The 27194-nt window shown below is 38.7% G+C and overlaps 4 protein-coding genes across 5 annotated transcripts; 2 read left to right on the forward strand and 2 right to left on the reverse strand.

Annotated features, from left to right (window-relative positions):
• The first annotated feature begins 1941 nt into the window (after positions 1-1941).
• On the forward strand, positions 1942-8952 carry racgap1 (Rac GTPase activating protein 1). The gene is made up of 17 exons (XM_026332204.1): positions 1942-2074; positions 2633-2734; positions 2846-3048; positions 3153-3295; positions 3749-3818; positions 3930-3983; positions 4089-4166; positions 4292-4409; positions 4597-4739; positions 5255-5419; positions 5524-5619; positions 6488-6686; positions 6921-7026; positions 7424-7556; positions 7868-7994; positions 8099-8198; positions 8376-8952. The coding sequence occupies exons 2-17, from the start codon at positions 2650-2652 to the stop codon at positions 8449-8451; spliced, it is 1896 nt and encodes a 631-aa protein (XP_026187989.1). The 5' UTR covers positions 1942-2074; positions 2633-2649; the 3' UTR covers positions 8452-8952.
• A 304-nt stretch (positions 8953-9256) lies between these two features.
• On the reverse strand, positions 9257-12888 carry LOC113145461 (uncharacterized). Its single transcript, XM_026332209.2, has 5 exons — positions 12646-12888; positions 11378-11483; positions 11026-11132; positions 10612-10784; positions 9257-10513 (listed from the first exon to the last, which is right to left on the reverse strand). The coding sequence occupies exons 1-5, from the start codon at positions 12749-12751 to the stop codon at positions 10235-10237; spliced, it is 771 nt and encodes a 256-aa protein (XP_026187994.1). The 5' UTR covers positions 12752-12888; the 3' UTR covers positions 9257-10234.
• On the forward strand, positions 11515-16364 carry bin2a (bridging integrator 2a). Of its 2 annotated transcripts, none has more exons than XM_026332206.1 (12): positions 11515-11763; positions 13274-13387; positions 13481-13561; positions 13817-13871; positions 13960-14054; positions 14180-14275; positions 14442-14549; positions 14663-14748; positions 14831-14906; positions 15007-15089; positions 15443-16076; positions 16202-16364. In XM_026332206.1, exons 2-12 carry the CDS (start codon positions 13304-13306, stop codon positions 16253-16255), a joined length of 1452 nt encoding a protein of 483 aa, XP_026187991.1. In that variant the 5' UTR covers positions 11515-11763; positions 13274-13303; the 3' UTR covers positions 16256-16364. The 2 variants fall into 2 exon arrangements, with proteins under 2 accessions (XP_026187991.1, XP_026187993.1); XM_026332208.1 differs by having other exon boundaries at positions 13277-13387.
• A 5133-nt stretch (positions 16365-21497) lies between these two features.
• Positions 21498-26027, reverse strand: dazap2 (DAZ associated protein 2). Its single transcript, XM_026332553.1, has 4 exons — positions 25872-26027; positions 24734-24852; positions 24401-24649; positions 21498-24262 (listed from the first exon to the last, which is right to left on the reverse strand). Exons 1-4 carry the CDS (start codon positions 25882-25884, stop codon positions 24134-24136), a joined length of 510 nt encoding a protein of 169 aa, XP_026188338.1. The 5' UTR covers positions 25885-26027; the 3' UTR covers positions 21498-24133.
• Positions 26028-27194: the final 1167 nt, after the last annotated feature.

Genomic DNA, 27194 nt, shown 5'->3' on the forward strand with positions numbered 1-27194 from the left:
GGCCGTTTCGAATCAGTTTATTGGCTATTGATTTGCTCAGAAATGAATCATGACAGGGAGTTGGGTGTACAGCTACTCCAAAAGCATTCAGCTGCCTCAGTATTGCTACAGTTAAACTGAGCAATTGCAAGCCCATCCATCCACCCATCCATCCACCCATCCATCCATCCATCCTCTTCCACTTGTCCTGGAACATCCAGGGTCACAGTGGGGGGCTGGAGCCAATCTCAGCTGACACTCGATGAGAGGCGGGATACACTCTGGACAGATCACCAGTCTGTGTGTAAAATATTTAGTGAATTAATAACAATCAGTAGCTATTATTGAAATTCACATCAACAGTGTCATAATTCAATAGGCTATGCACTTTAATCCATGTAATTGCACTATCTAGTAGTTTCCTGAGTAATGTAATGATATCAGGCCTCTCTCGGAGTCTTGTTGTGCTGTCAAGAATAAAGACATGCTAGACACATTTTAACACGAGGTGTTGTCATGAACAAAACCCTGTCTTGTACACAATTACAAATAAATAACTCTCCCAGAGAAGTGGAGAGGTAATTGGAATTATGAAATAAATTCTTTCGGGGTTCGTTACTGGCACCATTTCACAGTTCAATCAGTTCACCTTTATGAAAAGTTAATGCAGGCAAAGTAGCTAAGGGGGAATGGTGAAAGAAAACTTGGCCTGCCTGCTTGGACAATTTGAATGGATCTTGGAGGTGGTAAGGGAATTCAGGTGTCTGATAGCCCTGGATAAACCACTCCTAAGGAATTGTTGCAGTTGCTTTCAGAACTCAAGAGTGGTGATGAAATTAGATAAACTTTAATTATTGAAATGCAGGTAGTGTTGTAGTGAAAGTAAAAGATTCCACTTAGTCAAAGTAGTCAGTAACAGTCCAGTTCATGCTGTTTAGTCATCTGCCATTGGGTAAGGTGTTCTAGAGCCTGATCATAGTGGGGATGAAGGATCTCCTGTATCGGTCAGTCCTGTATTGCAGTGAGGTGAGTCGTCCACTGCAGCTGCTTCTTTGGTCCATCAGGATGTTGTGAAGGCGATGATCGGTGTATTCCAGGATACGACCTTAACCTTGGAGGAATCATTTTAGATGCTGCCAGCAAAGACTACAAACCCCAATAAGGAGGTGACAGGGATGTGGCGCTTACAAAAATCTAGTTCAGTGAAATAGTGCATTAGTGTGAAAAACATACCTGAGTCAATATCACCATAAGGTGCTTTGAGACTTCTGAGTCTGCCAATAAATATGATTCTAAATTCTTTTATAAAACAAAACTATTACAAATAGGAAATGAAAGCACAAGTGGGAAGTAAAATAGATCAAATAACATAAACTGGCCTTCAGTTTAAATAAAAGGGTATTGCATTCAGAGTCTATGAAATTGCAGCTGCAGCACAGTCCTTGTGGAGATTTTAAATTCATGCATTTCATTGAAATAAACTTATGGATGGATTTCATAACTTTGCATTGCTGTGTAAAATATTTTTCCATTATAACTGTCATTAATTTTCAGTTGTTATTGTTGGCTAAACTCTGTGTGGTTTCCTGTGGTCTGCTGGTCTCTGCAGTCGGTTTTTTCCATTTAGGAGAAAAAACTGTTCCTTCAGCTGACAACCGAGCCTATGGCCAGGACAGACTAGTTTGAAAATTGTCACCGGAAGTCTAACGTTTTTCCTCCCCACGATTTCTCCCTTTTGATTCAATATATATTTATGTTTTTGTTTATGCCTGCGATTATTAGCTAATTTATAACATTATCATTTTACACTTACATTCACCATTTTTCCTTTATTTTCTGACGCCACGAGAAACCTTTACAGTGGTTTTATTTTAAAAGTACTGAGTCGGAAGTCGACGATGACATCGGCGCAGTCTTCTTCTCTCATTGGCTAGCGGTGAAATTTGAAATGCAACGCGCTTAGTGTGGCTGCAGCTGCTGGAGGATGTAGTTACGGACACAACAAGCTGCTCGCTAAAAAAAGAAAAGGAAAAAGAAGTTTGCTTGATATCGCCGAAAGGTTTTTACAGTCCCACAGTTTTCCAGAAAGTAAACGGTAGGTAACTGTTGCTAGCTAATGTTTGCTAACATGAGGGTAAAACAGCCGTTAACTGCTTCGTTGTGCTGCCGTTAAGCTCGGTGTGTAAATTATAACGTTGTAATCTACAACACAGACAGAAAAAGCGGATTTAACTAGCAAGTGAACCAAATATGGTGGAACGAGGAATAAGCTACACATTCAAAGGACACCACTTATGCTATATCATACATTTTCATGTGAAGAGGTTCTTTAAACAAGCTAAAACCAACAAGAAACTGGTCACACTAACAATTGTAATGGTAACATGAACTCGGAGCTAGAGCATGGTTATATCTTATTTCTGTGTCATACAACACCGATCAGAAACCTTTAGAACACTTTATTCAACCACATATTTGCGCAGAATGCCTTGTTTATTAACTACAATTTAAAAAGGCATTTAATATAATGTAATGTAATGGGCCTTGCTAACACGTTATGATGGTTTTGCACGATCTAAACATTTAGCTATAATGCTTAAAATTTTATCTTGTAATTTAAATGCATTTATCTTAGTGTACATGTCTTTCTAAGGTCTTCAGTTTTAAAACATGGAAACTGCTGTGCTGAGCCTCCAGGGCTTATATGATAAGCTGAGGACACATGTTGACCTTCTCAATGAGAACATTGAGCCCAGTGAGTAGTTTGTGGTTACTGGTTTTATCTTTGCAGTATCTCATTTGGTACAGATGTCTTAGGTCCTTCTGTAGATTCCTGTGACATAACTGTGTCCATCTTCTTTTCCAGACTTCATTCAGATGGCACAAAACTTTGATGATTGCCGTCGCAAATGGTTGATGGCAGAGCAAGAACTAGGGTCTTGCAAAGAGATGCTCACCAAAACAGAAACAGAGAAGGGGTCCTTGGAGGTTAAACTGAAACATGCCCGCAACCAAGTGGATGTGGAGATTCGGCGCAGACAAAAGGCTGAGACTGAGTGTGAGAAGTTGGTATGTTTGCTCAAATACCTGAAATATAGTGATTTTAGTTTACTCTTATTTTACATGCTTCAATAATTTTCTCATACTGCTGTGTTGGCATTTGTATACTACAGGATCGTCAAATTCAATTGATTCGTGAGCTCCTGACAAGCGAGGGATCCTCCAACAGCATCCAGTTGAGTGCAGAGCAGCGTTCTGCTCTGGCCTTCCTGAACACAAACTGTCAGGGAATAGCCAACCTGAATACCAGCAGAAGGTAAGAAACTGACCCACACAGTAATATATGGCACAGAGATTTTTATAGTTTTTTTTTACTTCTTTTATAGTTCTGTTCTCCGGCCATGCAGATTTTCTGCTTATGAAATTTGCTGTGTGAATTCTGTATCTACCGTGATAGCTCAGCCATATGTGCTTCCCCTGCATGGGGTTTCATTTGCATGTGGGGGTCATCTGACACTAGAGACTTAAGTGAATTTACACCATTGCATTCACAAGCTAACTTTAAATTGGCCATCCTTTTTGATTTATCAGATGAACGCAAAGTTCTGACACACTTTCAAATCATTCTGAACTTTCAGCTGCATTTCAGTTCAGTTTTTTGAAAGGATAAAATTATTACAAAGTAATCTTCAGAAATGTATTGGAGTTAACTCAAATGCTTAATTGCTGACTGACTTAACATGTTCTTAACATGTGTTGCTTCTGTTAGACTGACAACTATAGATGAGTCTGCCTCCATCTTGTCAGATATCAGCTATGACAAAACTGATGACTCTCTTGTAAGTACTTCCCTTTTCAGCATCGTCTATAGTGGAGATAGAATTAATGTACTGCAAAATAACTTTCTTTTATTTTTGAAATGTGACTTTCATATGCTTGATCTGTGACAGGACTGGGACTCCTCCACAGTGAGAACAGTGCGCCTCCAGAAACGACAAAAAAGGGTATGCTAATTACATGTGGACTATATGTCTTTAAACTGTAATTTTGGATGAATAGATTCATGTTGTCTGGAGATATACATGTCATGTCTGTGATTTTGATTTCAGCGCTCCTCAAAAAATCATGTGGATGGTCCTCCAGTTGCTTCCAAAAGGTCTCGATCAACAGGCAGAACTTCAGAGAAGGTTTGGGTTTTCCTCCGTCATGGATATCTTCATCATGTTTTATCCTTTCAAATACATAAACAGTTTGGTTTGGTCAAATACCTTAAACGGGTTGCTTTTTTTTTTTTTTTTTTTTTTTGTGACAGGGAAATGAGACCCTGGTGACTAAGACCACAGTGACTGTGCCTGTGAATGGAGGACCTGTTGAGGCAGTTTCTACTATTGAGACAGTTCCTTACTGGACTCGCAGCAGGAGAAAGACTGGTAAGATATCTAAAATCATGCAGTCTGTATCGTTGTGTACTTATACATACAAGTAATGTTAGTCAGCTCAAATGATCTAATTAATTCTCATCCAGCTAACTGTTCTTCAAACTAAAGTGAAAAATTGATTTGGGCCAGGGCACTGCAGATTACCACGCACAGGTATTTATTTATCTCTCCTGTTCAGCTGCCATGGAGTGGGACTCTGAATCCGTCAAGGCTGAGGATGTGTTCAAGCAGCCAAGTAACCCTGACGGAGAGATGAGAGTCGAGCCCAGCACTCCGCAGAGCAACGGAGGTGTCCGTCTTCATGAATTTGTTTCCAAAACTGTAAGAATGCCATTTGTGTTAGACAAATGCAGAATGAACAACTTTTCTTTATGGAAAAGCATGTTTTTATTTAGGATTTACCTGTAACACAAAAGGTTTTTTATTTCCAGATTTTTTAAAAATGTTTTTTTGGGGGGATGTTGCCAAAGTACATTTACTGATATCTGTGCAGAAACGTATAGGAACTTGTACTGGATAATTTCAGACTCCAGCTTATCCTTATGTTTTTCTACTGATGTAGTTTATTGGAAATAAATATCATTTTTGGGTTTCTCTCTGTGTTGCCAAACTCTAGTCCTTAAGGGCCACTGTCCTGCTTGTTTTCTAACTATCACTGCCCTATATTCTGCTGGTTACCTGGACCAGGTGTGTTTCAAGGGCAGGGATAGTTGGAAAACAAGCAGGACAGTGGCCCTCGAGGACTGGAGTTTAACATGCTTGGCTAGCTAAACTAATATATAGGTGTTGACACAATCTTTACCAGTGTCTTAAATCCTGTCTAATGTCTTTTATAGGTCATTAAGCCTGAGTCCTGTGTGCCCTGTGGAAAGAGGATCAAGTTTGGCAAGATTTCACTGAAGTGTCGTGACTGCAGAGTAGTCTCACACCCTGAGTGTCGTGACCGTTGCCCTCTGCCATGCATCCCTAACCTGGGAGCCACACCAATCAAAATTGGCGAGGTATGTGAGGAGACTTTTGATTGTGGATCTCTGTGATGTGCACATGGTTATTTTATCAAAGTGTTGACAGTTTTGCTGATCCCCCCCCCCCCCCCCTTTGCCAGGGTGTGCTTGCAGACTACGTCCCAGTCACATCACCCATGATTCCCCCTCTTGTGGTCCACTGTGTCAGTGAGATTGAGCAAAGAGGCTTGCATGAGGTGAGTGATATTTTCCTGTCCTAATGATATACAGAAATGTGAAGGCCAATAAAGCATTGCTTCCCAGTAGTTATTTTAATGTATTCCCCTTAAGCTGAGACAGAGAGCTGTAACTAAGGTTTTACAATCTGTCCCTGGGAGATTAAACTCCTAATTGAGCTGTGGAAGGCCTCCAGATCTGTATGATGTGCTGCTGTCTCTTCCTGTGTTGTTTGCTCATGTTTTACTTTATCACTTTGATTCTATGACATATTTTCTAAAACGATCATGATATGTTTGCTTTATTTCCTGTTTAAAACTAATTTGATACCGGTTTTTAAAGGTCGTCTTTTATCTTAACAGCTCAGATTGTATCAACAAATGTTGTCCTCACGAGTATTGTTGTTGGCATCATTCAGTGATGCTGGTATCTGTTTTGTTATTGCCAAGTTGCTTCCTGCTTCTTAAACAAGAGGATTTGATGTTCTTTTAGATATAGCTTGAATTTTAACCCATGTGATTTTGGGGACATTTTATGTCCTTACAAGATAAAGACCTGACACTAATATTAAGAGGATGACAGAAATGAAGGAGAGAGATGCAACAAAGACTGTTGGTGTGGGGTTGAATATTTTTACCCCTGAGACACATCATCACCACTTTATCATAAGTGATATAAATATCTGTTAAAATAATAAATATCTGTTGCTTTGGACAGAATACAACAGTCATTTTGAGTACATCACTTCAGACTATGGAAAAGTATAACTTGCATTTTCACTATTTTCTTTGATAAACAAAACTAATAATCAAGAAAATAACTCAGATTTATTGACAAAGCCACTTTTAGTTGAAGCAATTGTGAATAAGTGTATCTCTTCCCTCACAGGCTGGACTGTACCGTCTGTCCGGTGCAGATCGTACGGTGAAGGAGCTGAAGGAGAAGTTTCTCCGGAGCAAAACGGTTCCTGTGCTTAGCAAGGTGGACGACATCCATGCCATCACTGGTCTCCTCAAGGACTTCCTGAGGAACCTCAAAGAGCCTCTTCTCACCTTCCGTCTCAACCGTCCCTTCATGGATGCAGCTGGTATGTGTGTGTGACTGCTTTTTGAAAAGCTGCTGGTGTTGCTGTTTGAGACCCTGTAAATGCAGGTTTCACAAGAACTTCTATGATGTTTTTGCAATTTGAGCTGAACATTGGAGGAAAGTTGAGGTGTCTGGAACAACAAAGTGTTTGTTAGAAATATATTTTTTCCAAGTAGCTAATAAATCCACAGAGCTTCTCATTTCTCAGTCTCTTGGTTTCTTTGTTCTCTCTCAGGGGTTTCAGACGATGACAATAGTATAGCTCTGATGTACCAAACCATTGGTGACCTGCCACAGCCAAACAGAGACACCCTGGCTTTTTTGGTTCTTCACCTTCAGAGGTTAGCAGCTACACTCCTTTTGTTATAATAGTAAAATACCCAACTGTGCTATGCCTGTCCCACTGCAGCTGATTAAGACATTCACTTTGATGCCTTCACATGTTCCTGCTACAAACTGAGTGTTGGGAATTGTTGATATTCATAAGATGCTTCAGTCTATCTGTAACTAACCTTTTTTTTTTTTTAAATTTACTGTATCATGTCAATTTAATTGGGTTATATTGATTTAGGCATAAATGTGCTCTTAATTTTAACAGCTGCTCAACTAATCAGATTATTTCTCAAATTCTATTTTTGTCGTTTTAGAAATTTTATTTAACCTTAAAACCTTCAGATTGTGGATATGTGATTTTATATTCATCAGACAGACATAACTGAGTCTAATAAATTATTTCAGAGTTGCAGACAGTTTGGAAACAAAGATGGACATCAATAACCTGGCTCGAGTTTTTGGTCCAACTATTGTGGGTCATGCAATTCCCAACCCAGACCCTATGACAATCCTACAGGATACCAAACAACAACCTAAGGTACGCATGAACCTTTTTTCCTGAATGGTGTATATTAGGGTATATTATGAAAAACGGTGCCCTCTAAGTTTTGCATGTAAGACTAAAGTTAGACTGGCACCCACATTTGCACCTCCAAAGACCTCTTTGCTCCACTCCAGTAAATACTCACTATACCATACACTTTTTTAGTAATTCCCTCAGGGGAATTTCTAAAGAAGTAATTACTCTGTCCTGCTAAAGGCATTGTCATAACCAGTGTAGCACAACTGAAAGAAAATGAGGCAACATGCTGAAATAACCCCGACTGCATTTCTACCAATCCCTTTTAGGTTGTGGAGCGTCTCTTGACTCTGCCTGCAGATTACTGGAGCCAGTTTGTGATGGCCGAAAACGAGCAGCCAAACTTGGACCATCTGATCATTGAGAACTCAAACTGCTATGCGACCCCCGAGAGAAGTATATGCTCCCTGAACTTGGATTGTGGTTCTGCAGTGCTTGTATGAATGTGTGTACAGTGGTTTATCTGTTGACATTTCATTGTAACGTTTGTGCTGTTGCAGTGAGCATCCTTGGACCCCTGACCACTCCAGAGCACCAGCTCTATAAAACCCCCTCCTCCAGTTCCTTGTCTCAACGCATGAAGTCCAGTCTGACACCTAGGTAAACACACACACAGTCCCCCTCTTGCATACTCTCACAATATGTGATTTAATGCGTTAGCACTAGAATGACTGTTGTGTACTGCAGATTCAAATATTTAGTAAAACTATAAAATAATGTTTTTTAATGTAGAGAAAAACTGATTCCATTAAATGTTATGTGAACTCCTTGTTGCAGATTTGGGAGCAAGAGCAAATCAGCAGTCAGTGTCTCTCGCCCAGGAAAATTCTTTGCATCGCCGCTCCTCAAATAATCCAAAGCAGCAACACCTAACCTTCTTCCATAACACAATAACAACCAGTTCCATTTACATTTTAATACATTTATGCAAAAAAACATAACAAGGTACTGCTTTCTAAATGCTTCCATTTTAGTCTTCCTCCCTATTCTTTTGTTTTAGTATTTCAAATAGATACGTTTTTATGTAAATGGATACTTTTTTTTATAACCAAGTGTAGGGTTTCCTACCTATGCACGCGTGTCTTTAGAGGATGCTTTTACTAAATGTTTAACATGACATTTTCATTTCACAAAAAGAGCTTACTCTTACTCTTTTTGCTTATAGACAAAAATATGTATTTTCAACTCATGTGTCACTCAGAAGTTGAAGAGCTCATTGTTAGCATTTCATTCAAGGTTGTAATTTAATGTATGACTGCTTGTAACATTATCTTTTAGTTTTGATGTTTGTATTTCTATTTGGTTTTGATTGTCTTTATCCCCTAGAGAAATATAACAAATGTATATGACTGTACATGCCCTGTTCTTTTGCATCTTTTAACTACAAACAGTAGTTTCAAGACCTCAATGGCAAGATCTGCTTGGTGGTCCTCTTCGAGTGTAACTGGGCATGATATTAATAATCAGTCTCTTGAGAAAGGGGACAACATTTTGAAATCTTGATGCCAATGCATTTTTCATTGTACCCTGTACTGCCCCTGATCAGCCTGTGAGCTTATTTTGCTCCTTTAATGTTTATTGCTCTATAATGTTTGTACTATGGGATGTTGCTGTGAGCTCTGCTTATTAGCAATCCTGTGCAGAAGGCAGTGACTTTGTAAGGTTAGCCAGTTTATTTACTGCAGCATTATTTAACTGTCAGCACAAAAGTTGTACACAAATACAGTCTCTAAAATTCATGTAACTTATGAAATACATTTCTTACAAGACATTTACAACAGGAATGTCTCCTCTGTACTTTGTTAAATGCTTAGTGTAATTTCTTAGCTTTTTAAACTATTGTGAATTGGAATGTAAAAACAGGACCCTACCAATCAATCTTAAGACCCTAAATATTCTGATGTGGTAGGCTCTACTTTGACTCCTGGATCCATTGTAAGCATTAAAAAAAATCATCTTGATCCAGAAGAGTTGAAGTCAAACACAACTGAACTTGTTTTTGATTCTTGAAAAGGCTTCACCTCTCACTTTGGAAAGCTTCTCCAGTTGTGACATTGGACAGATTCCCAAGTATATAACTTGAAAACATTCACATTCAGTTGTATGATTAGAATTGATCATGATTAAAATACTGCGTTAAATTTAGGTTTAATTATGCTGAAAAAATATTTTTGGCTGATGTGAGACATGTATTTGGTATTTAGGCACTTACATGTAAGCTTTCAGAAAAATCTGGGTTTCCCACTTACAGTTGCAACTTTAGTGTTGTAAAGGATATTTACATGTTAGATACTAGTAGTAATAGCTGGGATCTGACATTAACCATTCACATTTTAAAAGCAATTGAGGCTACATGTGGGTTGTTTATCTGTCTCGTGTGATATGTTAAGAGTCGGGGTGTAAAAGGGTTTGGTCTGTTGTAATAGCTGTCTCTTGTTGGGTGATGACTGCCTTCACTGCTTGAAAACCAAGTCTGACTTATTTTGATCCATATGATTCTAACCACTATGATTAGAACAGTCATTTCACCATAGACTCTAAATGTTAGCTTTGTAGTCCTAACAAAATTGCATTTACTGTATCTTAACCGTGACGTGTTGCAATTATTGATGCAAAGGTTTAGAAAATATTCAACATCAAAATTTAGGCCATGGCCAGAGGAGAGGAGTGTTTCTAATGTAGTCCTGGAAGGCTGGCTCAGATCCCCACCTCTTCATGGCTTGCTTCTCCAGGATGGGGATACCGCTGACGTAACGTAGCAGGAACCAGACGAAGACAGGTGATGCTACACTCAGATACTGTGGACCCTGCATCACTGATGAGGCTGAGAGCCACAAACCTGACCACTGCAGGATCTCTCCAAAATAGTTAGGATGTCTGCTGTAGGCCCATAGTCCTTTCTGAATGAACCTACCCTGTAAGCACAACAGTAATTTGGACAGTACAGTTGTGACACACTGAATGAGGCATTAATGTAGTTTGGGATTGCAAAACATAAGATCCGTTAACTCACAGCATTATCTGGGTTACGCTTGAAAAGCCATTTCTGCTGGTCAGCAATAGCCTCAGTAGCAAAGCCAAGAGCCCATACAGTCCAGCCAATATAGTCCCTCACTCCCAGAGGTGTGTCTCGCTTCTCGCTGTTCAGCATGAGGGTGGGTAGGAGTGTCATAAATACCCACACAGCTGATAGAAACAGGAAAGAAAAAACAACTTCAAAAGCCTTGCCTTAGTATTTTCATAAACAAAATGCATGTAACTTAATGTAAACTACAGCTCCTAACTAGAATAAATACATACAGCATACAGAGCCAGAAACTAGTGATTTATACTAAGGCATTTCAATGCTGAGTTTGTCGAGGACTTTAGTGATGAAGTGATGGTAATGAATGAATGGTAAAAAGGCATCTACAACACTTCCAAGTACCTTGAATAGTCCAATATACAAAGAAAGTCCCCGGGCTGTCTCTGACATTGTTGAACCTGCGATCATGACCGTCCTTCAAGATCCGCATGAAGAGGAATGTCCCTAGCCTACAGAAAGAACGTGGTTAACATGCGTTCACATTAACCAAGACTTTATTCATTAACTTGAGTTTCATATTAATTGGGTCCTCCTCTGACCTCGGCAGAGGTCCTCCATAATAACTGAACTTACACAAAGCTATGCAGGTTTTAATCCAACTGGATAAAATCTGGCATTCCTCTGCTGAAGGTTTATTGATCTGTGCACGGGTGTCACTGGGTGTATGATACTGAGGCAATGGTGCCTTATTTACCTGATTCCCCATGCTGTCACCAATCCAGTCTGCACCTGCTGTCGGACATGACTGGCTCCTCCCCACACACGACTCAGGTGGGCAAGTAGTATAAATGTACCGGATCCTGCAAAAAAAAAAAAAAAAAGTGTCAGTGAGACAACCTGCAGACTCAGGTTGTGGTCAGGACATTGGGCATGGCAGATGGCTCTACTCACTGCAGAGTAAGGCGTGTTCAATAAATCTTTTACCCAGGATACTGTGTGTAATTGGTTCCAAAGTTCAAGGGTAAGAATATCCAAGAACACAGAGCGGAGTGGAGAACCAGAAGAGGACAAATAAAAGAGAAGTGCTGCGGTGATTCATTTGTGAAATTTAACAAAAAAACCTGTCATCACTCTTGAGAGGTAAGCTGAGCTGTTCTACATATACGAACTTATTCAGTAACTGTCTGCATTTAAGCCATGCTGCACCTGGTTTCGGCGATTTATTTGCAAATCCAACTATAACTTCCTCATAGGTCTTGTACGCATTCCTTCATAAGCTGTCAAATGGGGAGGACACTATGGCTGCAGTTGCTCATTAGTTTCATTATCAATTAACCTGCAAACTATTTTCTGATTATTGTCTGTATACATTTTCAGAATGGTGAAAAAAACATTAGTGACACACTTAATACCCCCAAACCTAAACATATTCAGGTTACAAGTACTTAAGACAAAAAAAAAAAATTTAAAAAAGCAGTTACCAGTACATTTTTTTTGTATATTCAGCTAATTGTTTCAGCAGAAATAAAAGCACTGAATAAGTAAGTACAGTAAATCTTCATCAAACCGATAGCGTTTAACAGTGTGATAGTTTGCGACCAAAGTACTTTATATTTTTTTAAGTTGCTCTCACTAATGGAGACCCAGGCGGTCTCAATTCTTGTTTGGGGGCCCAAAACAAGCCCGCTTTTTGAATAAAAAACACGGTCCGTGGAATCGCGTTGTACGCCCCTGTTGAGTCAGCTCCACTGAGGCTGATCCACATGGTCCACATTCAAACTCAAGACTGAGGGAGGGGCGTTTCAGAACAAAGCTGTTTTTGATAACATACGTTTTGTAATGATGGCCCCTCAACATCAATTCAGATGCACTCAATCCAACCCCACAGATGAATTATTGTTCATTTTCTCACTTCAAAGTGATTTTAATATTTCTGCTGAATATCAAGAAGACCTGCCATATCAACACATGGCCGCGAATTAACACAAACAAAGGGAAACGCTCTTAAGTTGTTCGCGTTACCTGCCAAGTCATAAAACTTCTCGGTTTTGAAAGCTGCAGCCACGGCCCAGCAGGCCCACTGGACGCCCAGGTCGGTGACCGCACATCTAATCAGAGCGCTCCCCATGATCGTATGCTGCAGCTCGACAAGAACCCGACAATCTGCCCCCGAGCCGCTCCTAAAAAACGAAAAAACCCATCTAAACACTCTGATCAAAGTTCGTCGCTGCCATACTGTTACTTGGAGTGACCTGGATCCGTGGAATTATGGGTATTGTAGTCATTAGGGTAGTATGGTTACCAAACAGTGAAACAGGGCTCAATAATAGTAAAACGCTACTGTTTTTTATATGCAACTGGAAAAAATAAATGTTGGGTGTCAGATGTCAGGGTAAGGCGATAGGAAATGAGTATAAAAGGAGACATAAGCCTCATGCTGAAATTGCCTCTGGGGTGGAATCATTACCACTGTCATTTTAGACTGAAGGTTTTGGGGGTTAGATTAGTTGGTGAGTGTACATGGCCTGTAGGTGTGTATTTGAGTGTGTCTCGATGTGTCAGCCCTGTGATAGATTGTGGATCAGTCCAGGATGAGGTGTTACAGGGGCAGTTCTGCAATGTATATTCTTTCTTCCGTTTTTCCCTTCAGCAGCAGAAATAAACACAAACAAGTGAAAATATGGCAGAGAGCACAAGTCCCAAAGCCAACTCTGGTGACTTTGCTAAAAAAGTCCAAAGACAGCTGAGCAGAGGCAAAGAAAAGGTAATCATCTGCTGGAGCTTGTTTCCCAAATAATGAGCAATAAAACTAATTATAGTTTCATCACTAGCTCTGAGGCATGTGCTTTTTTTGCAGGTACTGCAAAGACTAGGAAAGACTGTGGAGACTAGAGATGATCAGTTTGAATGTTATCTCCAACAGTTTAATGACCAACAGGTAACCACTCTCTTACTTAAGGAAGTAATAAGAAGTACTGAGATACTTTTTTTGTTTATTTTGGATATTTAAACTGATTTAAAGGTTTAAACAATTTCAAAGGTATTTTAATTTGAAAACAAATAACTTGCACTTTTCAGCTTCCATGTCAACCGAGTGATTCATTCATGCATTTATTACCTTTTTAGTCAGTGACAAAGTAACAAATCTAAAGACAATCATGCATCATTCATCTTCATCTTTGTCTATTTACAGACTGATGGGAACAGAATGTACAAGGACCTGAGGAACTACATTAATGCAATTAGAGGTGAAAATGCTTTTTTGCTTGTAAATGCTGCAGAACTGTAGATTTGTGTCCTCTGATGATTTCATAAAGACACTTTTGCTTCTGCCAGATATGCGTGAAGCCTCCCGACGCCTTTCCCAATCTCTGTTTGATGTTTATGAAACCGACTGGGCTGGAGAGGAAGACTTAGGAGCCATTGTGGAGGTCAGAACCAGTGTGATCAAAAGCAGCTAGATTCATACGTTGCCTAACAATCTTTTTTTCCTCCTTCTTTTCATACATAATTAATGCAATATTTATGATGCGCCTTTTAAAAAAAAAAAAAAAAGGGGGAGGATCTCTTGTGGAACGACTATGAAGTAAAGCTATTAGACCAGGCCGTACGCACCATGGAGTCTTATGTGAACCAGTTCCCAGATATCAGGGTAAGGCAATAGGACGTGAGTATAAAGCAAACATAAGTGAATACACAGACAGACAAAAGGATTGGGTGCAAACATACTGAAAGCAACAAAGATGCACAAGCTGTTCACACGTTCACATGCAAACAACGATTACATGTCTAGATCTTTTGCCTTTTCCAATGTTTAGGAGAAAGTTGCCAAGAGGGGAAGAAAACTGGTTGACTACGACTCTTCCCGTCACCACCTGGAGGCACTGCAGGCTGCTAAGAAGAGGGATGACGTCAAGATAAACAAGGTCATTAATACATACACAGACATAGTATACATCTCTCTTTGTATGGTTTATTTCAAGCATAATTGATTAGAAATAGAGATTCAAATTAATGAAGTTTTTACTCTTCCTTTCAGGCAGAAGAAGTGATGAATTATGCCAAAGGTGTCTATGAATGCATCAACACTGAGCTAAAAGAAGAGCTTCCCGTGCTCTATGACAGGTGTGACAGGGCATTTTCTATTAACACATGATAGGTGTGAATGCATGGAGTTCTTTATACGTCAATGTTTTTTCTCCTTTAGCCGCATTGGATGCTATGTATCTGTCTTCTCAGCTGTGTCAACTTTACGAGACATCTTTTATAAGGAAATGAGTATGGTATGTTCTTGTTCATGCTGGTTGAGCATCTGAATTCATTTTGGACACAAGGTTTGGTGTTAGAGGTTTGTTTTTTTGATCCATGCTGCTCCTCTTTCAGCTCAACTTTGATCTACAGAATGTGATAAAAGAACTGCAGTTTCAGCATCCGGACAAAACATTTGCTGTGAAGGGAATGCAACGGTAATCTCTTCTTTTTAGCTTCACAGATCACATAACACTTTACATTATCTCTTCTTAGTAAGCTCCAAAAAGCATTTAAAGTCAATATTTCAGTTGTTTTGTAGCCAAACAGTTGCTGTTTTGGCGCATATATACTAATGTAGTACTATTTGCTGTTTTTTTTCTTATGTATTCTTCATTGATGGTGCCTTGGTTTCCCTGCATCCCAAAGTATAAAGTAGAGTCCCAACAAACTGCTTACCAGTAAACTTTTAGTTTGTGATGTATTATTTCAATGTATCCCAAATTCATTATTTTAATGAATTCTAAATATTCAAACCATTTCCTTGCTTTTTTTCTGCTAAATATTTCAGGTATGGCTCTCTGAAGAGACGTACTCTGATGTCCCCTAAGGCCTGGAAAACAAGTTTTTCTGAGTTTCACAAAAGCTACAATCCTAAACCTGCACAGAGGTTTAGTTTCAAGTCTCCGGACAAACCTAGTCGCAGCACTCTGTCCAGAGAGAGCAGCACCCTTGCAGTCTCCCCACAGTCACCACCCCTGGAGTGTGTTACATCTGAGTCCAAAAACCGGTATGCCGAGTCTGACCAGAGTGAAATCCCCACTGAGAGCTACAGCTCTGCTGCACAAGAAGAACCTGCAGTGGGGAAGGCTGGAAATGAACTGAAGTCTGGAGAAGGCGGCAATCAGGTTGAAGAGGAGCAGGGCAAAAATGATGAGAAGTCTGAATCAAAACCTGCTGCAAAACACGATTATAAAGAAGAGGGTCTGAAAGCTCCACCAAGTGATAGCAGCTGTGAACTGAGCAACTCCTGTGGTTCAGAAAGCTTGGAGATGCAGCTGTCCCTTGCAGACAATGGCCCGCTACATATTGAAGAGAGAGAAGACAGTCCAGTAATCCTTGACACTCTTAAACCAAATGGACTGGAGAACAGCGATGTTACTGGGTTCAGCTTTGATGCTACTGACCCGGGCATTCCTCACAAGGTTTGCCATTTGATTAACACACATTGAGGCATAGCACTAAGGACCTTTCCTATGTATATACTATGGCTTTGCACTATGAATATCTTGTGTTACAATTGTTCCTTTTTCCTTTGTGTTCTATCTAGGAGGCCCTGGAAGAAAAACAGGCATCCCAGGAGTCCAAAAGTACAGTAGTTTGAAGTTTTCATTACTAAAGGTTTGTGTGTTTTCCATGCATACAAAAAGCCACATATTATTGGATTGTGTTTTTTATAAATCGGAGTGTGCTAGAACAGAACACAAAAGAGATTGAACTCAACAACTGCGAAGAGTCATGAACAATGTACAACAGCACTGATTTGTTGCTTTTAGTTTTCTTATTTATCTTTTGTTCAAATCAATGGTAAACACAGTATATACATACACAGTATGTATAGACACACACACACATACATATACTGTATTTGTATATACATATGTATAGGCATATACATTATATATTATACAGCACATTTAGGTAATGCCTTATCCACAGTGTTGTTTCTAACCATCTGGTTTCATCTGAATTATCCATTCAAATATATTCCCATTCAAAATAGTGGTTACTTTATGTGTGTGTCATTATTAGTGTATTAGTAAACATCAAAGTAGTAATAGGTTTACACTGCTGGAAAATGTACTGACTACACCACAGTCATGGTGGACTAAAGTGTCCTGTATCATTGTTTCACTTTCACAAGGAACTGAGCTAAACTCCACTCTCATGTTAGCTGTGGCCAAAGGACTGAAACTTAAACTTAAATGAATGCCTTTTACTTTCTTTTTACTTTTTTGAGTTTTTATTTAATTTTTATCAGTTTTTAGTGGAAGGGATTCAGCTGGGATTGATTGTTAAACTTAATCACTAATTACTTTTTAATTAGTAATTATGTTTGTTGATCTACATACTAATTTGAAATCTGTTAAGTGTGTAGTGTTAAGACAAGTCATCAACTATTATATCACATTTGTTTCACATTCATACACTTGTGATTTCTCAATAGTTTCTCACTGCATATCTGTTCATAATATATGCTGTACAAGTTATAAAATATGTACACAGTAATAATAATAAAATGTATTTAAATAGTGTGATTAGTTTTTGTTATTCCTCTGTAAATAAAGGTTTAAAGTGTTCAGGACAAAATCTCACCCAGCCTAGATTTTAATGGTCTACTAATATCAGCGACATAATTTGCATTAATGGAAAAGCTAAGCTATGTGGATTTCTGCTGCAAGTATCCATCGTGGTATATGCAATAGGTGGACCAATTAAAAAAAAAAAAAAAAAAAAACAGAAGATATTGTTGAATTCCAGTGTTAAAATATATGAATCTGTGATGATGAATAAAACGAGAATTGTTTGGCAAAGAGAGCTTTACCCGCCTGAGGCATACGCAGTGTGTTGTATTTGCTTATGCTTCACTCATTATAAGGATAAAACGGATGTGAACTTCCAGAAAGGAGTTGTGGTCGTCTGACAGCAGTGTCACACTTCATAAATTGTAAGAAAAAGGATTTTTAACATGGTAGTCAGACAAAAATAATTTTTCCTCTGTATCATATAAACTCAAACATGATTGAATGACAGTCAGAAAACTAATTTTCCATGGTTCCACAGTAATTCTTGGCTAATATTTGCCACATAGTCAGTTCAGCAGCCTGTACTTGTATATGTGTGAAGTCAAAAATATATTTTTTTATTTATGTAAAAAGGAAGCATACAGATTTGGGATCATAACTGCGGATTAAAAAATCTGCATTATTTTGTGGCATTATGAAATTCACAGATAGTTATGCTTGTTTAAATTAAGATGGGTTCACTGCAAAAGCTGATGGGGATGAGATGGCCGGGTGTGGATTTTGGGATTACTATAATTATGACTATTTTTATTAAATTTGACATCTTCCAGCCCATTTTGATATGTATTGTAATTAATATATACTAAAATAATAAATTTAATATATACTATAATCAACATAATTGTTTGGCTGCAGTAAATATTCATAGGAGGGTCACCACAAATTGTGCCCAACGGCCCCTTAATAGGTTATTCCGGCTCAGCCCCACGCTGAATCTTTTTGTGTTCCCGTTTTAACTCAGGAGTGTCGCGTCTTGATTGTAGACGATCTTTGACAGGGACAGGAAAGGGAGGGGCGGAAATCGAGAGCGTGTCCTGCATGACTCACGAGTGCTGGGGGCGACAACTTACAGTGTTTCACAGACGCAGTTTTGGACGGTCTCACAGTCACACGGAGTCTAAATTTCAAGCTGGGGTTAGCAGTGTGCTTTGCTTTTGACCCACATTGAAATCAGCTGTGGAAAAAGTTTGCCGGTTCCCTGTGTGAGCCGCTGCGCTGCGCCCAGGTAAGCAACAGCTGGACGGCGGCGGGGAGGGGGGGAACCGCGACTGTTTGTCTAGGGTTGGATCTGATAGTTGGCTCGGCGTAGTTGCTGCCCGGGGTCGATTAGGTTAACAAAGACGTGAAGTCAAAGTTTAGTTTTCTCTCCAAAGTTCAGACTGACTGTTTTCCTAAGACAAAGCGCACTGACGAAGTGTCGATAACAATGGAGGAAAAGGTGTTCGCCTGTATTTTTCCACGTTAAAAGAAAACATAGTTTAAAAAAAAAAAAATCGTCGCCAGAAACAGTCAGGGAACTGCCGGACAAATGGCCTGTGTCCATAATAGCTTTCACATTGTTCTCGCATGTAAGTGCACATAAATAAATGAAGTGCCAATTAGATTTTTAAAATTTGATTATTTGTGTCGCTGCTGTGCGGTGGCACATTTGTTTTTCAGACCTGGATCAAGTTGTATTTTATATGCACTTTATATTTATGTATATGAGTTGTACTTTACTGAAGTATTCACATTTCATACTGCTTTATACTTACACTCACACTATTTCAGCGGTGTATATCAAAAGAAAATGAATCCACTATTATTTTTACTATAGCTTTATTCTTTTAAGCAACTTTTAAGAAAATCTGATGTTTCCAGATACTTAAATATATGAATAAGCTGCTTCCCTTTGCCAACAAAAACTATAGTTACTATCTTTTAAATTCAGATTTTGAATACAAATGTCATGTATTATTATAAATTAACCTATTTACAGAACAGAGCAGTTTAAATCAGGTCCACTTCTACTAGATACAACAATGGACTATTTAATAGAACAAACGTTCTACCACCTCTACTTGTGGTATTGCCTCTTGTGTTGAAATAACCCCAGTGTGGTCCTGGTTAAGTCATTGCATCACAGAGGATTCTGAAATAAATAACAGGCTGACAGGTTTGTTTCAGTGCCAGCCTTTAATTAATTAACAGATTATTGTGTCACAACACAATGTTTCCTCCTCAGCCAACAGCTATGCAGTTCCACAAGTTGCTTCCACCAGACGCTTTGCAGCAGATAGAGCCCTATGACGTTTTTAATGTGTCTTTCTAACTCCCAGCTTCAGATATGATGTCTTCAACGCCCTCGGCATATACAAACTTAACTGTGACAGAGGGTAAGTACAGTTTTTTTTGTTTTTGTTTTAAGATCTGTCAGTTTTCTGATATCATAACCTTCAGGCTTGTGCTGTTTCATCCACACATATTGTTTACCTTTTTCCCCCAGTATCAGATATGGGGCCTGAAACATCGCTTCCGGCACAAGCAAATACCACCATGATTCAGGGTAAGGCCTACAGATTTTGTGTGTTTATGCTTTCTAGTACACTCAGCACGGTCTCCACCTGCCTGTGAGAAATGGCACAGTTTACTTACCCATAGGTTCTTCTGTAGATGAAAAAACTCATATCCCTTCCACTGTACCTTTTAACAGTCACCATCTAGTCATCCATTCACTATGCTGCTTAGTCCCATCAAGGGGCCATGACAGGCTGGAGCCAGTCGCAGAGCGAGAGACGGGGAACATGCAATTTAAAGTCACCAATTAACATAAACCATTCTAATTGTTTCATTTTGGTTTTACAGTGGTAACAACTGCAGCCCCCACAGGTTCAGACTCTGCAGTTATTGCAGGTAACTGAACGTTTCTTCTTAAATTCAGTCATATTGTTTCAAAAACAGTTCATTAATATTTTGCCTCCATTTTCTAGTGGTTATTGTTCTCATCCTGCTGACGGTAGCTGCTTTGGGCATTCTGCTTTACCGCTATTTCTGTCACAACAAAGGAGACTATCGGACGACAGGAGAACTGGCACCAGGAGAGGACCCAGATGAGGATTACAATAACCAGGCTGTAAGCGAAAAGAAGGAGTACTTCATATGAACCTAGAGCGAGTGGAGCTTAGAAAAGAAGGAGAAAAAAAAAAAAGCCTGTTGAGGACTGAAAAGAAATGGGACTGTTTTTTTTTTTTTATTATTTTTTATTTTTTCTGTGTCTGTGTCATGAGGGAAGGTTGCTACTTGCTGCACACTGGTTTTGGGGATTTTGTTGTGACATCAAGAGGCACACAAGCAAAACCAAAGCTAACAGGATCAGTGTAAGAGTGAATTTGACGGATGTGGAGCAGGTGACAAGAGCCAACAGGTGTGTGCAGATTAGCAGAGCTAGGCGTCAAACAGGTGGTGGGATTTGAAAATGCATGGTGTCACAGTTGCTGTAATGTAAGATTAGTTTGTATTTATCAGCCATATTTTTCTTCTTAGTATCTGCAACATGTCAGTCCCCAAACAAACAAAGACATTTTTGGTGCTTTTGGAGCTCAGTTACTTTTATGATTTGCTTTTAAAAATGTTTTTTTTATGCAGTTCTTTTATAAGCAAGCCAGAAACAATCCATCCCTTGAACTCGGCCAAAAATTTGTATCTGAAAATATTGTACCTGACTTTTTGTATGTTTTTAAGTTTGTACAATACATTGTTACTGATGACCTTCCTATTTGAGGTGAATATGGAAGGCAATAAAGTGTGTTTTTGGACTAGCGCCATTATACAGCAGTGGTGTCTAATGTGTTTTGAAATAGATGCTAATCATCAGCATTGTTGCCCAACAGTCCAGTACTAAATCCCACTATTGTCATGCTTATGTAACATTTTTGTTAATCTTTGTCTAAATTTTGACTCGATACCATTTTCTATTCAATGTGACAAAACTGAGCATTGTTTCTTCTATAGAGTATGCACCCTAAACTAAGGTGAGTGGTTTGTCATGACAAACTTTAGTGATATTTGTATGAACACCAGACCAATATAGGAATCCAGTCATATGAGTTGACAGAACTCTTACCCGTGATAGTGTAACCAGAAAAATAAGAGCGTATGAGCTCTAATCATATTACAATAATCAAAATGCCAGATCTCATCTAGTAACACTGACATTGGTATCTGCCCTGTAATAATAAATTTCATTGCAGGTGTATAAAATTAAATGACAAACTACCAGTGTTTCAAATTTCCAAAATAACCTTTATTCTAAACTTACATTTTAAATTTTAAGTTTAGTATAAAAAAGTTAAGTGCACCTAAGATCTTTTTTTCAAAGTATTCCATCTTTGACATGTCTCAGCAAACTGTAGTGACACTCATCTCCTTTAGTAATCTTAAAAGATAGAATGTGTACCAAAGTCCATCACATCACTTTAGTACATACATCTATTTTACAAAATATTGTAAAGAGAATCCCTGAACTATAAATGTTCATATTCCTTCAACAAAGAGTGACCCATTTGCTGGCTGTGGTTGGCATAGCATCTACTGGTCAGCTGTAGTTTACAGTACTTCATATTGCTGGGACAAAACCACCATTTTGCTGCTTAATATGTCAGAGCAGAAATGACAAAAGAAAACATCTTTTTGAATGATAGTTCTGAAGTTTTGATAGCTGTGGCCTCTTCTCTAGCAAAGCAGTGTAAAACAACAGCATGCTGAGCCATTTTAAAAAATACCCGAGTGACATGTCCGTCATGTCTGGTATTAGCCGCGCAGAGGATGTTCATCAGGTGAATGAAGCAGCTTGACAGACAGCTGGTCTTTCTGACGTAAATATCACTGAACTCACTAAATGTTGGTCAACAGCGAACAGCATTTGTTTTCTGAAGGCCACAGCTGTTAAAACTTGATGCGGCGTGTCGGATACCCAGTGACACTGCTAGTAGACACCAAGATGCGGAATGAATATCTAAGAGTATCAGTTGATGGTATTTATGCTAAATTACCTAGTTCCAGATACCACATTTTAGCATGCGAGATAATGTATTTAATGGGAAGTTTAATTAGCAGCACAAAATTGCCTTGGAAATGAACAATTATGCTGACAGTGACATAACCTCATTGCAAACTGTTTGCATACAGTTTCAGGCTACTGAACAACACAACACATCCTGAAATTATCTTAAAATGGAATAAATTTGATGAATAAGAAGCAATTTAAAAATGTTCAAAAATCTCACAGCTTTCTTTTTTTTTAAACAAAAAAAAAAAAAAGGACATGAAACCAGAAAAAGAGTAGCCCCTTGTCTGCAACATCTCAGATTTGCTTAGCAGTGCATCTCAGATAAAAATAAAGAGTAATTAATCAAACTTTTACATAGCAAAGGTGCAAAGGTATGCAACAACTTAAAGATGCAACCCACACAGAGTAACATTAACAAATGAACTAAATATTGCAGTCATGTCAGACTGGAGGCCCTCGGTCCCAACAATCTTAGAACTACTTATTCAATGATATGTTTGCTTTTAAATTGTGACGTTTAAAATTTGAAGTCACAACCAAAAATAAATGCATTGGAGACCAAATCTTTGGTACAACCAGCTCATTGGTTATACTGACAAATGTATTAGCCTATGTAAATCATTTGAATGTGGAGAAGTAATGAAGGGAAAAAAAAAAAAAAATTAATTTAAAAGTCCCCTCAGCCTCAGAAAATGTTGACTATAAAATAATGCTATCATAAATGTGACAATTTGCTATGGTGAATAAAAATTTTAACAACGGACTGATAATGATGTGTGAAAGAACTAGAGGGTGGTTCTGAAACCTGTACAATAAACATTTAGTGTATAAAGTCTGGGTATCCGACTATGAAACAGAAACGGGAGATAAATAAGGTAAAATGTTACACCAACCACCCATTCCCATACAACTTACTATTTGGATTTACTTTAAATTTCTTTCCTTTAAGTTTACTGAAGTTAATTTGCTTTAAATTAGGGATATCCCCAGTGCTCTTTGGCACTTGACTATGTTCATCTACAAGTTGCCCAGCAAGGTACAGTAAACCACTTTGGATATTGCATGGACTCTCTTCTTAAATTATTTGCTTTATTTTAATTTACTTAATTTACAAGTGATTTTAATGGAACACTATCAGATAGGTAGTTCACTGTGCAATCATTGTTGCGGTATTTTGGATACTGTGCAAAAGACAAGACAATTCTAGCTAAAAGCATCCAAGATGCAGATTTTTTTTTTTTGTATACTTAAGATCTAATTTCTCATGATCATTATACTAGTATTTACATGGAACTATTACACATCTATTAATTTAACTATGCTAAAGGTTTTCAAAAAAGACAAGTGGTGACTTCTTTTTTTTTTTTTGCGCTTTAACTGCAACTTTGTAACTGTATTTCACTTTCACCATAAAGCAGCTAAACTATATATTGCAGGTCTGATGCTTCAACATTTCATTTATGTAGCTTTACACGCATACAAGTACTCATTGTAATTTGTGATCCATTCAATCTAAACAGACTGGGGTTCTTTAACAAATGCCTGAAAGAGGTCCAATCTAGAATAACAAAGAGGTTACACCCAATGAAAAATTATGGAATGAATTCTACATTTGCAAAAAATTTGTCCTCTCCAGGCAGTGGCATTTATCGTCTGATCTGTAGGTCAGAAGTGGAGTACTGTACCTTTCATGAGGGCTCTAAAATATTACATTCCGTTAGGTGATATCAGTATTGTGGCATGGCCAAGCAGCCTGAAGAGGGAGGCGTATAGGATGGGGGAAGAACTGGGGCATCACTTGGGACAGGGGGCATGGTTTAGGCATGGAGGAGGAATTGAGGAGTTGTTGTTACCAGATGGTATACCCTCCACTGGATCCACCCAGGAAGAAGTTATTCTTACGCTGTGTCATTACAACATTGGCACCCTGCATGGCAGCCAGCTGAGCTGCATTTGGGGGATGCCCAGGAGGTGGGGGCTAGAGAAGGGCAGAAAGAAGCAAAAGCACAAAGTGCAAATACAAACAGACGTAAGATAAGATGACACTGCATCTCAATAACATCCTAACTGTAATCAAATTTGCCCATTTTCATTACTGAACTAGGTGCATACTCACTGGGATGGAGACGCTGCTGCCAGCTGTGAAGCGAGCACCAGCATCGAAGCCACCTTCCATCATCACTGTTGAACCATGTGGGTACACAGCTCCCATTGGATAATATGCCATAGGGACATTCTGGCCCACTGGCCCAACAGGCATAGCTGCCTGCATGGGCATAAACACCTGAGCACCAGGGTAGGGGGATGACATCTGAGGCACCTGACCAGGCACCTGTGGTGGAAGCACATATCTGGGCTGGTATATCTGCCCACAGAAAGATGGAAAGACAGGTTTAATAACTGTGACTATTAATACCTTTGTCATTGGTCTTACAAATCTAATAGTTACCTCAGAATATGCAGGTGGTGTGTCTGTGTAAGGGGGTGCCTGAGGAGACATTTGCATAGCAGGAGGGTATACAGGTGCAGTGCTCTGCTGAGGGTAGACTGCCTGCTGTGGATAGGAACCTGTAAAACAACATTTTACTTTGAAAACAGGTAGTTGACTTTTAGTTTGAAGAGTGAATGACGGCGGTCCCAAGCCGAGTGAATGATGGCGTTTATGTGTAAAAGAGCAGGGACATCTCAGCAAATATTTTAGAGATCACATATTTCTGAGAAACAATAGTTTAAAAAAAACAAACAAACAAAAAAAACAAAAAGGCAGTAAGACGAAATATCTTCAGTTTTAAATAAGGACAACAAAGGAAAGTAGCACATCCAAACTTAGCATTGGTTCAAAACTGGGGACGGTCTAATTAAGTTTTTTTTTTTTTGCTTCAAAGATTTTGTTTAAAGGGTACCCATCAACCATATAGTGTTAATCTGACAATTTACTCTTTAACAACAATAAAATTACAAATTAGATTGGATTTAATTCAAGGTAATAAATCTGCAACTATTTTGATATTTGCAGGTCATTCAATGTCATTTAAACAAAGGCTCTCTGGTTGTAGTTACGCAAACGTGGCATAATTTTTGGTTGGCCTGACAAAACAACACAAACTAAAATCAACATATTAACATATTCATACACATATTAGCAAACCATTAATAAAACCTGAGAACAAAGACAACTAAAAACTACAATAACGGGGGCAGATTTAGCTTCCCATGGTTGGGTGTCCCGAAACAAGAGGTAGCAGTAACGAGAGGAGTAAATATTTCAGCGCTCTGTTTTTATTGACGCTAGCTTAACGTCAGTGCAAATACAGTCGAATATAGTCATCAGCGCTATAAAAATAAAGGGTGACAATAAATGTAGGGCTTCTGTGTTAGTAGAGTTAATATTTGATACCAGACTAACGTTAGCTGTCCAGGTTGAACGAGTGTGCTCCACAGAAAGCGTCATTTTATTGTCATGTACGTAGCTAAACGTGTAGCCCGCTGCTTCAGATGGCCGTACGACTGCGAAGGTCTCTAGTTATAACGTCAGCGCCGCAGAGCTAACAGCTAACTAGCCACATAAACCAGGTCCGAAGAAATACCTTTGTGGTTCATCGTTCTGGACTGATCCGGAGGTTGGCAAATATCAGATTAAACGGAGACTCTGCGTATCTTGTCACGGCCTTGTAACAGGTTTCAGCTGCTTCACAATCATTCACTTCCTTGTTTTTCAGCTTCTTGTTGTTGTGGAAGTGGTGACGTCACTGTGGTGCGTTTGAGGCACGCAGTGTTTCACCTGCGCTCGCGCCCTCTACAGGTAGAAATGAAGTCCTCATAGGAAAATATAGACAAACTGTCCATGTCCATGTCTTTACAGTAAGGGCAACCTAACGACCACAGCAACAATTATTATTATTATCATTACTATTATTGTTATTAGTAGTAGTAATAGTAGTAGTAGTAGTAGCAGTTGTAGTAATAGTAGGCTAGTATTAGTAGTACTATTGCAATAATAAAACATAAATTAGATTTCATATTTTCACATGGTAAATTTATGTAGAATAACTACAGCTGTCAAAGACGGCAGTACAGTAAAAAGTACCATATATAAAATAGAAGTACTTACAGTAAAATACAAGCATCTCAAATTTGTACTTAAGCATTACATACATGAGGAAATGAAGAGCAGTAATGTCAGGTACAAACACTGCAAAATAGCCTTTCAACACTGACATATTGACTGGTTATAGTAGGAAAAAGATAAATGTTAGTAACACTGACAGTGATGGAACTATCATACACTATAACAGGATCCTGTAATGTGTTTAAAGCAGCTTAATAGCAATATGTCATCATTAAATCGTATATATATATATATTATGTTCTCCCTGTGATGGGTTAGTACTCCTACTTCCTCTCACAGTCCAAACACATGCAGGTTAGACTGATCTCTGATTGTCCGTAGTGAATATGAGTGTGACGTTTCAGTGTGAGAAAAGATGGTAACAGCATCAAATCCTAAGATAGCCTCTGCTTGATCACTGAAATCAATTTTTGACTATTAATTATTTTCTTTGAGATATATGTGGTTATTTGCAAATAATGTACTGTAGATAAATGGAACTGCAGATTTTGTACATTCTGATCTGACCTGAGAGCTGAAAGTACGGATCATTTTAATTATTGGTTCATCTGATGATCATCAAGTAGGCTTAATTGATTCCCCAGTTAAAGGGTGCCCTCTCCATGGGTGACACAAATGCTGCTCTGCAAACACTATCAAGAGTGCTCTGGGAATCCTTCTGGGTTGGTTTCATATTTTTGTATGAATTCAGAGTTAATGTTATGTTATGGTATGTATCTGAGGATATGCTGCGTATATTTGCTGTGTGTCATGTGTGACTGGGGAAAGTGTCTCGTGTGTT

The sequence above is a fragment of the Mastacembelus armatus genome, chromosome 7 (assembly GCF_900324485.2).
Source record: "Mastacembelus armatus chromosome 7, fMasArm1.2, whole genome shotgun sequence".
Taxonomy (NCBI): Eukaryota; Metazoa; Chordata; class Actinopteri; order Synbranchiformes; family Mastacembelidae; genus Mastacembelus; species Mastacembelus armatus.